Consider the following 13423-nt stretch of genomic DNA (forward strand, 5'->3'; position numbering starts at 1 on the left):
GTTGGGGAAAAAAGTTCCTTCGCATTTTTTAAGATTTTTTTAAATATAGTTTATTTACGTTTACGTATTAAGAGTACGTAGGTACCATTCTGTTCGATAACTTTTTGCCATCTTGTAGGTAGGGACATAATTACATTGCTATAGTAATTTTGGGGCTTCTGATCAAAAAACCGCGACTAGTAGTTTTGGCAGTCCTCTCGTGATGTTAACCTGACACTGCCTAAAGAATTTTGAAGAGAACGAAACAGGCGGAATTCTGATGGTGCAAGGTCAGGACTATACGGCGGATGCATTAACACCTCCCAGCCAAACTGTCTTATTTTTTGCTGAGTGGCTAAAGATGTGTGAGGTCAAGCATTATCATGATGGTGCCGCTCTGTTTTATTTTCTAAATTTCTTCTGTATTTATGTTTAATTTGTATAAAATGTGTGTGTGCAATAAAGACTTCAAACAAACAAACGGAGACAGTCGGCATTAGCTGGTTTACTAATTATTGATATATGTACAACGAATTGATACTTATTATAAATTAAGTTTCAATTCGTTGAAGACTTACTAATTTGTGTTGATTATTTCATATTATGAAATAGGCCTTCGAAGTCAGATTTTGACAATTTAATGTTTTTATTATGACCTAATAAGTTTTTTCTAACATTGAGTAGTATTAAAAAAAGGGTTCATAGATAGACTGTTTGCTAAACTATTGTGATTTACTGTTCCTCGTTGAGCAGTTCCTCTAGTTTCTTTCCTTAAGTTAGTTATTAACAGAAAAACAGTAAATCACTGAGACCTTTACTTCTACAAGTTTTAGCATTGGAGACAAATCTGCAAACAGTATACAGACCCAAAGTTTTACTGTCATGGTTAGTTAGGTTATTTATATACACCAAAAACAGAAAGGGACCCAAAATTGAGCCCCGTGGGACATCCATTAAGATGATGTACATTGAGACATTGTTATTATGTACCCTTTGAATCCTATAACTGCGATAAGAGTCAATCACCTTTTCCATGCTAGTGTCTCTCAGTACAAGATATAGTAAAGGTCTCTTCGACATAGACAATTGTATAGGCTTAAGGGTTTATGATATTAAACCCTTAAGTTTCAGTTTAACTATAGAAAGTAAGACAAACAAATCCTAAACTAATAAGTATAAGTGAGAAATAACTTACTTCATCCCTGTCATCAATGTTGATGTTTCTGTTGGTGGAGAGGTAATTCTGTAGTTCATTGCCATCATTATTTACCAGTTGAGAAAGCGTCTTGAAGCACGCCAGGGACACCATCGACTCGCTGCGATGGAGGCTCTGTAAAAAATACGATTATTAATTCACATGATAATCACTACTTCTTTCCTTCTTGCCCTTCTGTCACGCTATATTATGAGGTCGGCACACCGTGTCTTGTTTAAACTTGCGGACAGACTTTTTATTGTTTTGGCATATTTTTACGACTGCCACCAACGCCCTTGAGAATATATTTTTTTGGTAATCGCTACCTGTATTGTAATGATTGCGTTGTCTTGCCTTTTGCTCATAGAGATAGCTTTTAAGTTATGTGCCCACCTATTGTATTTGTTTTTAGGGGCACATAATTATTTACATACAATAAATAAGTCACTGTACCGAATTTGAGAATCTCAAACATTATTGTACGTTTACTTCAGTTATTATAAATGGATAACCTAAGTCTGTGAAAGCATAAATATTTACTATTTGAGGTTACCTCACGGTTAGCTTAGTCGTTCAAAAATTCATTCATTTTATTATAAAGGTAAACTCTACGCAGACTAAGGCTTTTCATACGTGAAACACAAAAAAAATTTTACTACCTACTCTCTGAAATTAGCGCGAATAGAAATATAATGCGAGGAAACCTAATTGCTATCTAATTGCTTGCCTAATTATATTTTATTTTAAACTAAAACAAATTACTATTGACTTGTTTTTATAATATCCTTAAATAGTTGGCCTGTATCATTTTATAAAAAAACTGCAAACAGAAATCAGCTCGTTGGTTATTTGAGGGCTACCCTTGCGGGGTGTTTATTTAATTATGTATTTAATCAATCAATAGTGTTCCGAACATGTTAACGGTATGTACCATAACTGACCACACTCCAATAATTAAAATTATTACGTATTAGAAGAAATGTAGTACTTCTTCAATTTTAGTGTAAGAGCACATCATATCTCTTATACAGTTTTATCACACACGCTATAATTTTAATAAAATTTCAGTCTTATCTTGTAGTTAAACAACTGAAATGCCATTATCAGTAAATTATTATCAAATAGAAATAATACGCGAAATATTTTACATGGCCCTGAAAACGCATTTTAATACGTCGACCACCACTAGAGCAGTAAGTACCTACATAAAATATCTAATATTTACGAAAATTGGAGAAACCAGAAAAAAAAGCTATTTATTTTTCCTACCATCGCCTTGAAATATTTCTAGAATACCAATTAGTCACTTGTTATGAATGCCCCTTTCAAACTGCGGAGCTTTGCTCTTCAACTTCTCGTTATGGAAATTGAGTTCGCCATAAATAAAGCAATTATTTTCTTATATATATCGTAACATTTTTTTTATATTATTAAACTATTGTTCCAAACAACAGAAATATGTTAAGTATCTTCAATTAATTGTATAAAATTGCCGAAGGATTTCATTGCTTTACGTCTTTCTAAATTAGCGCAGTATTTAGACAGTAATAAAATTAAAAGTTTGAATTACAGTACTAGTATAAATTTGCACGTTTCCTCAGTAATTATATTAAATAAATAAGTAAATAGGAGCTGTCATCGGCTCAGTAGGACAGTTGGACAGAGTAATAATTTTTACAAAAAAAAAAAACAATCGCAGATTAGGTAGTTTATCTGATGATCTAACTAAAGAATGAATTTAACAGATTTCGTATAGAAACTTTGCGAAAACGTCACAATAATTCCCACATTGGGCATTGTGAAATCGGCCCATAACTCAATTTAATTTAGTCTAGGTATAGCCCATCATATTATAAAATAACAAATAACACCATGCTTTACAGATTTAAGTAAGTACACGCAGTTAGTTAGTTTAGATAAAATATAAAAAGGTTCGCATATTAAGAATTAAAAATAAAGTGATCACAAAAACCTCTGATGCTTGCAAACTCCAGCGCAACATTTCTAGGTCACAATTATTAATTAAACTAGAAAATAATTTGTCGTAAAGCACACAAAAACAACGTTTGCACTGCACAGTTCAATGTCTATAATGAATATTAATAAGTAAAGGTGGATACAGTGATAACGAAAGATAGCAGTTAGAACTCCATGAAACGGCACAAGCATAGTGTTTACACTTAAGTGACGTTTTTAATTGTTGCTATTATTATTATTTATCACATAAGATCAGTTAAACCTTACGTAGTATCATTAATATCACGCATTAATTAGTAATACCATATAAATTTACAGATACACATTATAGATTCTGGACTATTAGCACGTTGTTGATACAAAAGATTACGCTTCTGCGTAGGGCTAGTATCTATCTTCCTAGCATTAAGAGTACCTTGATGCTTAAAGGTTTAAGTTAAAAACACACATTCGTGCCAGTTGCAATCCACTAATCATTGAGCTGATGAGACATGCTTAGTTAGTTCGATATCGTTTCTACAAAATTTTGACAAACTTTTGTTGTGTTATTGATTGATAACGGCAACACTAGTAGGTTATAGTTAGGCTACCGTGTTCGAGTGCCGACGAAGAGCAAATCCATGGAACGGGAAGCCATGACTGTGGCGACGGTGCTCTCCAGGTGGCGCCGTGACGGTGAATCGAGGCACGTTGAGATGAGGCCCTGCAGACAAGGGCCCTATATGTTCGTTTCCACCCCCAATGTTGAGGTGCAGAAACGAAAGCCGCCGCCGTTTGTTCAACGGAGGCGCCAACATTGCACCCGCAAAACTGTTACTCTTTGCACGCTGCGTCGGCGGTACCTCTTCTACACTGCTGATCTCAGACAAATCTGGTTTCTCAGATATATCGGAACGTATCGATCCAGAGCGACTCCGATCCGTATCCGACGACGTCGGCGATTCCCGGACCACCTCCAGCGGCGCGTCGGAATACACAGGCGGCCTGGACACATTTCTGGGTTTGTGTATGTTTGCAATGAGACATCGAATATGTACGTATTCATTGTCACTGGTTTTAGTTTGGGGCAATTGAGGTTCTTGGGACATGTCGCGACGGCACTCATAATAGCACGAGCGCTCCGCAAAACGTCCCGTGACAGATTTGCGAGCGTAGTGACTAAGTCTATTGGGACACTCGTACCGTCTCTCGTGATCACGATGGGCGGATACTATTTACAGCGCGCCGTAGTGAGGGCGGGCGGAGGGCGGTTGCGATGAATGAACGCGGACGGATACGTACAAGAGAATAGGTACTGTAGGCGCCTGACGAAAGCCGTTTGAAGATCGCAGAGGCGGTGCGATGTACGACTCGCTCGGAGGGCAGCATTTCGCTCGGTGTCCGGACACACTGTGCCGATCAAACAGCTACGTGGTATATACCTACCACTGGCTGAGACGAAATACTCCCCGCCGACGAGATATCGGAAATCACTCTTAATTGATTTTTAATATTAAGATAAACTTAAAAGATAATATAAACAAAAACCATTTCATCGTTTAGTTATTATAAACAGCTGTGTAGAAGGTAAATGGTACTGTTACAAATACTTAACCAAATTAATAATTAAAACTGATACCTATAACACTTATAAATTATATAATTTGTTTACAGTGTAAATTAGGTTATTGTTTATCCTATAGTGTTTCCTAATTAGGTATTCCTTTCAATTGTCGACTCATAGGTAACCTACACATAATTAATTAACTAGGTAACAATCCTACAGGTAGCGCTAATAACGATCAAAACGAAAGTTGGCAAGATATGTAAATGAAGTCTATAAATGATAGGTAATAAATTTTATCCTTGAACTCAAAGAACTGAAACATATAGGTAAGCTATATGCGGTTAGCAGCGCCGCTTACTTCATAAATAACCATTGTGTCCATAATAACCAGTTAGTAGGATCTAGTTAGTCGTAACATGGATACAAAGCAAAAGGAATATGAAGATCCGCGATGCAATCAAGATAAAAAGAGTAACGGGGTTGCAGGATTCTGCTTAGTCGCCATGCTGTGACAACTCGACTGGAAAACAATATTTCATTTTTGATATTTGTGTTCCAAGAATTCTGCTGTAACATATATTTTTGTAGCATACACACGGACATATTATAGCCTTACGTCCGGTGTCTATTTTCAAACTATCTGTCTGTTTATAAGTTGCTTAGCAGTTGCAAGTTGTTTATTGTTACAAGTTGTATTGATATTTATTGACAATAACAACGATGCTCTTTTACTTACAGATAAGTCAATAACCTACGTTAATAATATTATTCTAAACCGATAAAACGCTTTATACACCATATATATACGCGGGTGCGACAAAAAGGTCGGCCGTGGTTCGTAGCAAAATCAAACAAAACAAAGCAAAACGCAGAAATATTTTCAATTTATACGTACCTGTCCGTAAGTGCGTATAAAAGAGGCTGCACGAAGCATTTTCGCCGAAACTTCATCGAATTTTAATCGATTCACAGCGATTTTAACGGCAATAGTTATTAATCATTCAAGAACATATTTGATACGAAACACCTATATTGTATTCTTAACTGCCTATGCACAATGAACGTGATACAGTGTATCGCCAATATTTATACGCAAAGTAAGCTAACATATCGGATGTTGATCCTAGGATAAAACGGTTTTTCTTTAAACACAGATTTACCTGATAACCCACACCAGTTCCCTTAGACCATAATTTACTCGTGGCCCATAAAGTATGGAAAGATAATCTAGTTTACCGTTACCTTGGTGAACTGATTACATAGATACGCTGCTCTTATGAATTTCAAAGCCGTTTCTTTGTTTTAACATGTATATACACAACCCTCATTTAGCAATAATTGCATGCAAAAATGTGTCCAAAAACAGTGAAAACGTCCCGTGAAATGTTGCTAGCTCACAAACTTTTCCCATTTTCCCCATTTTATCGTAAACGTTAAGAACATTAGAGGTAAATTACTTACTGTCCACTAAAAAATGGAATGTCCGAGAACACTACTAAAGTTGTGTTGTTTTTGTTGCTTCAAAGACTAATATGCAATTTTAAAGCATCAATTTTGAAGCATCAAAAAAACACGGTACACGGTTTCTGTGTGTTCTGTGTTCAAATTAATAAAATACTCAGTTAGGGTTTACTAATGTTAACCTTATGTTTTTATACGTACGTAGGGAACTATCAATAATGGGAATAACTAATGATGAAAAAATTATTAATTTCAAGTGAATGTTAACAATTATGAAATAAATTTATATGCCTATTTCTGTGGTATAATAAAAATAAATTATACCACAGAAACCGAAAATTTTCCCGGGATAAACAGAAGCCTAAGTTTGGGCTTTTCCAGTGCTGAACTACATCCAGATCTGTTCAGCCTTTCTGGTGTGATTGATTAACAAACACCCATTCATCTTTACAAAAACTTTTGAATTTATAATATACTAGCTGTTGCCCGCGACTTCGTCTGCGTTTGATTTTGTTTTTTTATGAGGCTATCAATTTAGTTGTAGTTCTAAAAAAATTTGAAGTATTCAGTATCACTAAGCCTTAAATGAGGAGTTCTGTCCTCTATCTCCAACCACATTCAGATCTACACAGAGTTTGGAGAAAATTAAACACATATTATAACCTCTATAGTACAAAAACAATTATTTAAATCGGTTATAATTTGTCGGAGTTATGGTGTAAAATCGTCAAACACTTTCATCCCCTCTCCCAAAGGAACCGAGCTTAATGTCGGGATAAAAAGTATCCTATATTACTTCTAACACTTCCAAGAATATGTGTACAAAGTTTCATGAGGATCGGTTAAGTAGTTTTTGCGTGAAAGCGTAACAAATAAAATTACATTGACATTTATAATATTAGTAGGGTAGGGAAGTAGGGATAGGGATAGGGATTAGTTATATTTAGGTACAGAAGCGAAAAAGTGTCTTATAACTTATCACGACATCTTAAGCCCTATTAATGCAAATTAAGAGGGAACAAATGAACTTAATTTGGTAACCAAGCATCAGCTTAGAATCATCAGATTTGAACAAAAAGGGAGGTTACATTAAATAATTAGGAAGAACAGAACCTTCATTATTCATTAATTTAACTCTTCAAATAAATTATACAAAAACATTAATTTCGAAGCAATCTCTTAGTGTTGGGGAAGGGGAAGTTGAAGATTGGGGAGAACAGATTTTCTTCAGCGGGGTTCATGGAAAATCTCGCACATCATAATTTTTTAGTCTGACCACAGAATAAATACTTATGCCTTGTAACAGAGACGACGGCTGTCACCTTTTGTTAATAAAAACGTATAGTGAAATGTAGTGTGTAGTCCACCACTCCGCACTGAGCCAGCGTGGTGGACTACGGCCTTTACCCCTTCTCATTGTTGGAGGAGACCCGTGCCCTGTAGTGGGCCGGCAATGGGTTGATATGATGATGATGAGTGAAATGTAACCTACGTCCGTCTCCAGGATGCAGGCATTGTGCCAAATTTGGTTAAGAACGGTTCAGCTTTTGGTAACAAACAAACACCAATACACACATTTGTAATGTTAGTAAAATCCATCGAGAAATACACAAAACGGTTTGAGTATGTTCGTAAACTCATTCTGCTTGTTGATAGACTTGTAATGATGATAAAACCTGTTAGCTTTATTCCTTATATGTTTATTATAAACTACAAATTCCGTCTCCCCACGCGTCTGTCTGTCTGTCTGAACACGTCAAACTCAAAAAGAAGCGAACGGATATTCATACGGTTTTCATTAATTTAACGGCCGATTGGCGCAGTTTGCAGCGACCCTACTTTCTGAGTCCAAGGCTGTGGGTTCGATTCCCACTACTGGAAAATTTTTGTTTGATGAGCATGAATATTTTTCAGTGTCTGGGTGTTTATATGTATATTGCTATTATTTATGTATATTATTCATATAAATATTCATCAGTCATCTTAGTACCCATAACACAAGCTACGCTTACTTTGGGGCTAGGTGGCGATGTGTGTATTGTCGTAGTATATTTATTTATTATTTTATTTATTTATTAATGGACCGAGTGATTAATGAGGAAAAAGTTCTGTAAATTGTCTTAAATATGACCATAATTATTGCTATTTTTATTGTAATTGTCGGGCAAAATTAGGTTGACTGGAAGTTTTACTGGAGTGCGCTACGAAACTAGTGATGATACCTAAAAATATTATGTACTAAATGTTTATAGTACTCATTACTGACAAAAAAGTACGGAAGGCTAATATATTCTAATTATAAAACAAAAACACAATTACCGCATTTTGTTCAAATTAGACACACGGGTACAATCAAAGATGATAACATTCGTATCATGATATTAATCCTTATCCAACTTAAATGATTTCATAATTATGAATAATTACAGTACATAATACATATATATTCCTCTTTAGATTATTCTAATCGGGCATGTCGTTAAGAAGTTACGACGGGTTTCAAAACGCTAAAAGTAAATTTTCAGCTTCTGTACGTTCTTCTGTTCACAAAACAAAGTTGTTTATGGATCGATGTGAAATTTTTACATAACAGTGCATTTCTATATTGGTATGTTTATACATACATTTCCCTATTTTTCCACGGGAATGGCAGATAATCTTATTATGGCTGAGCCATAGTGGAGAGTGGCCGGGTACAGCTATAATAATTGAATAAATCACCTCATTCGACATCGGGTCACTTAATGCTTCCCTCATGAAGCGGTAATATGGGAGCACACTGCCATAACTCCTCGGTACTTTGAATGGGAGAACGAGAGCACGTCTTTCGGGCGAATCTGAAGCAGACGATGGCCCACCTCTGTCTAGCAAATATGACATTTCACAAACACTTCATAGCATCACGAATTAACACATTTGAGTAGCACTTTTAGTGATGAACTTAAACTTTCTTACAATTATTATTCCAAGATAACACTTTTTTAAATTCACTGAAGGCGTGGGTAGTCATGTTTGATAATATATTAAACAATTGAATAAGTGCTAAGGACGATTTCTTCATGTCACAACCGACGCGACGTTCCACTTACATTGATAAGAATTGATGGAAGAAATATTATTAAATTACACAGGAGTGCTTATCAAACTTATCAGTTGGTTTGTTGAGCCCTCTTCGTGTTATTTGCGTATGGATGAATTTATGACATACCGACATATTGAGAAATAAGAACATTATTAATTTCTACTACCTTCCTACTAATAATTCGAATTACATGAACTTCTGTCTTTAAGGACATATTTTAAATTGAAAATTAAGATTGGCAATAAATCCAGAACAACAAAGGCCCTATCTATTAACTGATACGTTTATGTCTGACGTTTCAAACTTATTAAAATCTTAGTCTCGTAAATTAAAGTACATAATAAACTTTATAATATATAGCTTTATTGAAAATTTTACGTGTTATTTAAATTCATTGTGAATACTTTTATGAAGTAGATAAAACTTTTGACGATACAGGTGGAGCCCTCTATCATTGATTCGTTATATTAACAACAAAATATCGTATCGGTGTGCGCTTGCGCAACTTCTTGTGTGAACGTCCGAGTCAGTTACAATATTTTTGTGTAGATGGCGCTTTAACAAATTATGGTATATGTAGGCAAATAATAATTAATGTAAATTTTGTTTTAACAACGTCATGGCTAGAAATTGAAAAAGGGTTTTCAGAAAGTTTTTTTTACAGGGTTACAAGATTTTGTTTTCCGAAGGCGTCAATCGTAAATTAGCAAGAACACGGCACTGGCCTCATTTCCAGGGTTTATGTCACACACAGTACACAGTTTTTGTTAAGGCCACGTGTTTATAAGAACTCAATATTTTCTGTGTCACAATCATAAATATTTACGTGTCTCCGGCGGCTAGTCGATATAACTTTATGAGGCTAAAAGTCTCCAGTCACCCGAAATAAGTCATATTATCCATACCACATTTAAAAATTATGCGTTTAGCATGAAGAAGATTTATTGGCATCGGGTACAGCCTTTAGTGTAAGATTTTAAATTGACAGTGCTAGTGGTTTTCCTTAACCTGAAAATTCTTTTGGAGCTGCCAAATAGTGATTCGTATTTGTTAGGACCGACAGACCGCTAAACTACAATGTCATACTTTATCGTATGATCTTTTATGAAGTTCAGAACAAGATAGATTAAGTAAATTTGAATAATTTATCTCTAAAATAAGCTTGTCAGACGTTAGGTCAGATGGTTTTTACTAAAGATAAAATTGACATGATAAAACAAAAGTTTTTACCAACTATATTTATTGACTTGACAAGGCTGGAGAGGCGATATAATAAGATAATTGCTTTTGCTGTTTTATTATAATATATTTTTTATTAAAATGTTATTACCTACGATTAAACGACATATAAATCTTTATAATTTAATGTTAATATAAAAAATTATTTCGAAAAACTGTTTTAAATAAGTACATTAAAAGCCACTAGGCTTTCCAACTGCAAATGTATACGTGACGTGCGTACGCACGTTTTAAATTTTAGTTCATATTATAGCACCTGTTACTTAACATTTATTTTGTCACATAATTATTATGTTGGTAATTTTTTTACGAATTATCACTCATCTTAATAGCCTAGTGGCTAAGGCCTCGGCTACCCATTCAGTGGACCGAGTTCGAGCCCCGGCACGCACTTCTAACTTTTCGCAGTTCTTAATTAAAGCAATTAAATAACACTTGCTATTACGATGAAGGAAAACATCTTGATTGAGTAATCCTGCATACCTGAGAGTTCTCCATATGATCTTAAGGGCGTGTTAGCGTGTGACCAGCGGCGCAGCGTGGTTGACTACGGCATTAACCCTTCTCATTCTGAGAGGAGAATCGTGCCCTTTGGTGGGCCGTTAATGGGTAGACGATTATGATGATGAGGAGTTATCTTGAAAAACAAAAACATAAAGACTATCCTTTCTTCCAAATAAGTTTACTCATTCAAGTTAAATCATTCATCAATATAACGCGAGCATCGGAAAACATAATATCCAAATACGAGCCAAACTCAAAACTCGTCCTTTGAAGCTAATGGCAATACCCTGACAAATTAAACACCTTTTTCCATTAACCCTCAATTGTGTCTACTTGATAACAAAACAACCAATAGATAAGTACTTAAAAAAACTCAGGTAATCAAACATTGTACCTAGCAAGCCATAAATTACCTAGAAAGTAGGAAGGCGGGTACAATAAAGTAATTATTACGGTACAGAATCATTACATAGTATAAAACAAAGTAGCTCCCGCTAGTTGTACGCATATATCTTTTAAAATAAGGAACAGATTTTAATCTAGTTTTCAGCTTTAAATAGAGAGTTTTAAGATGAAGGTTTTTACGTAGTTAACATGCATTTTATATTTAGTAGATAAAAGCAAGGTTGTATTACCTTGCTTTTATCTACTAAATATAAAATGTTCAAATTCAAAGTTTGTAATGTGTAGTCGTAAAAAACTTACTTTAGTGCACTTACATTCCAAACGCTGGCTAAACCTTACGAGTTAGTCATTGGTGAAATTTGAGTCAAAAATGAAAACGCAAATTCTATACTGTGTTGATAAGAAAGGCTCAACTAACTTTATGCTGTGATTGTGGTTAAAGAATTTGCGTTGCTTTTATTTTTAACCACCGACGCAATCAAAAAAACCGACGGGGTGTTAAAGTTTCACTTGTCTGTGTGTCTGTCTGTGGCATTGTATTTCCCGAACGGCTGAACCGATTTCGATTTTGTTTGAAAGGTGGCCGCCGCCACAAAACGGCAGATTATATATACAACTCCCGCAATATGGGTACGAAATGTTAAGTATTAACCAGTAAAATACTATACACTATGAAGGCTTTACTAGTAGAATAATGCACAAAATAATGAAAATCGGGTGCTATCTAAATTTATAGTTTTTAATGTGGGGCAATAGTTTTTATCGTTCACCTACCTAATCCTAAGGTTGCCTGGCCGAGATAGCTACTAAACATTATGGCCTTAACCTTTTATTCTACTGATATCTTAATATTTTCGTTTGGCACAAATAGTTTTACAAATGCTCGAAGTTGAATGGTATTATGGGTTTCTTTGATGTGTAGTCAACTTTACCGACTGACAATACTTTATACTGTAGGACACTTTAACTATAAAGTCTACTAACAAATGAAACCTCTTACAAAGACGAGTAACCGATCAGTAACATCTCAAGAAATGATCATCCGTAACCAAAGCCGTGGTTCATATCGTACTTGTTTTGTTAAGCTTTTGCTATTAACACACACCAAAATACCTGAAAAAACGCAAGCACCTTCTGCTTATAAGAAAAATACATTTCTTACGGTTGACTTTTTGCTGTGTGGTGACAGCAGATAATAATACAGTTGTCATCACCCCTACTTTTTTCCGCGGGTGTCATACGAGGCGACTAAGGGAATATAACTGATAACGGTCAGCAGCGTCGTCTGTGCTGATACTACAATCTACTGCGATTACGAACTCAGCTAACTGTGCAGCATGGTGATTATGGGTCCTTTAGTCTAGCTGAACTGTTATAGGCAATTGCTGATATTCGATTTTGACCATAGAATTCTTTACTGCAAACTCATACTTTGGATGTCATATTTTAGGAATGCCGGTCCTACTTTTATACAAAATATACCTAGATGCTATAATTTTTTGCATCTCATAATTAATTACAAAATCCATGACTAGCCAGTCGAGCCGAGCCACGGCGCGAGGTTCAAGAGTGAAACTCTTCATTCAAAAAAAATTATGAACGAATTATGATGTATAAAAAAAGTTTATTATATTCAATCCCTGACGAACTTTTTCACGCATGTTGCCTCTCAAGCCATATATGATTATCATGACAAAATCCCCGAGATAATAATTAGTAGGTATAATAGTTAGGTATCGAAATGTTTCGCCAGAGAAGCTTCGTAAGTAGATAGGTATGAAGACGTTTTATTGCATTTATAAATAGAGTAAATCACCAGAAACGCGTAGATAATTAGTTTCATTGTGATGCAATGACCGCGTCTTCGTCTCGTAATTTATTACGGAACTATAAGTACCACTAGACACATACTACATAGGTCCTACACGCTTTAATGAACAATAGACTACGATTATATTCTAAGTTTACTCATCACGGAAACGGTAAAGGAAAGCATCGTGAGGAAACCTGCATGACTGAGAGTTCTCCAAAATAT

General features: G+C 35.1%; 1 protein-coding gene and 1 pseudogene across 7 annotated transcripts in view; both read right to left on the reverse strand.

Annotated features, from left to right (window-relative positions):
* Positions 1 to 13423, reverse strand: part of LOC120624347 (kinase D-interacting substrate of 220 kDa B) — a 68926-nt gene that overhangs the window by 34950 nt on the left and 20553 nt on the right. For 3 of the 7 annotated variants that reach the window (XM_039890821.1, XM_039890822.1, XM_039890820.1), the window contains exons 1-2: positions 3742 to 4289; positions 1175 to 1309 (exon numbers count right to left, since the gene is read on the reverse strand). In XM_039890821.1, coding sequence (XP_039746755.1) covers positions 1175 to 1309; positions 3742 to 4239 — 633 coding nt within the window. In that variant the 5' untranslated portion in view covers positions 4240 to 4289. Of the gene's footprint in view, positions 1 to 1174; positions 1310 to 3146; positions 3257 to 3741; positions 4290 to 13423 lie in introns of those variants that run through there. The other 4 variants (XM_039890826.1, XM_039890823.1, XM_039890824.1 and 1 more) reach the window with 4 other exon arrangements.
* LOC120624283 lies at positions 4366 to 9327 on the reverse strand (annotated as a pseudogene).

This window comes from Pararge aegeria, chromosome 6 (assembly GCF_905163445.1).
Source record: "Pararge aegeria chromosome 6, ilParAegt1.1, whole genome shotgun sequence".
NCBI classification, from domain to species: Eukaryota; Metazoa; Arthropoda; class Insecta; order Lepidoptera; family Nymphalidae; genus Pararge; species Pararge aegeria.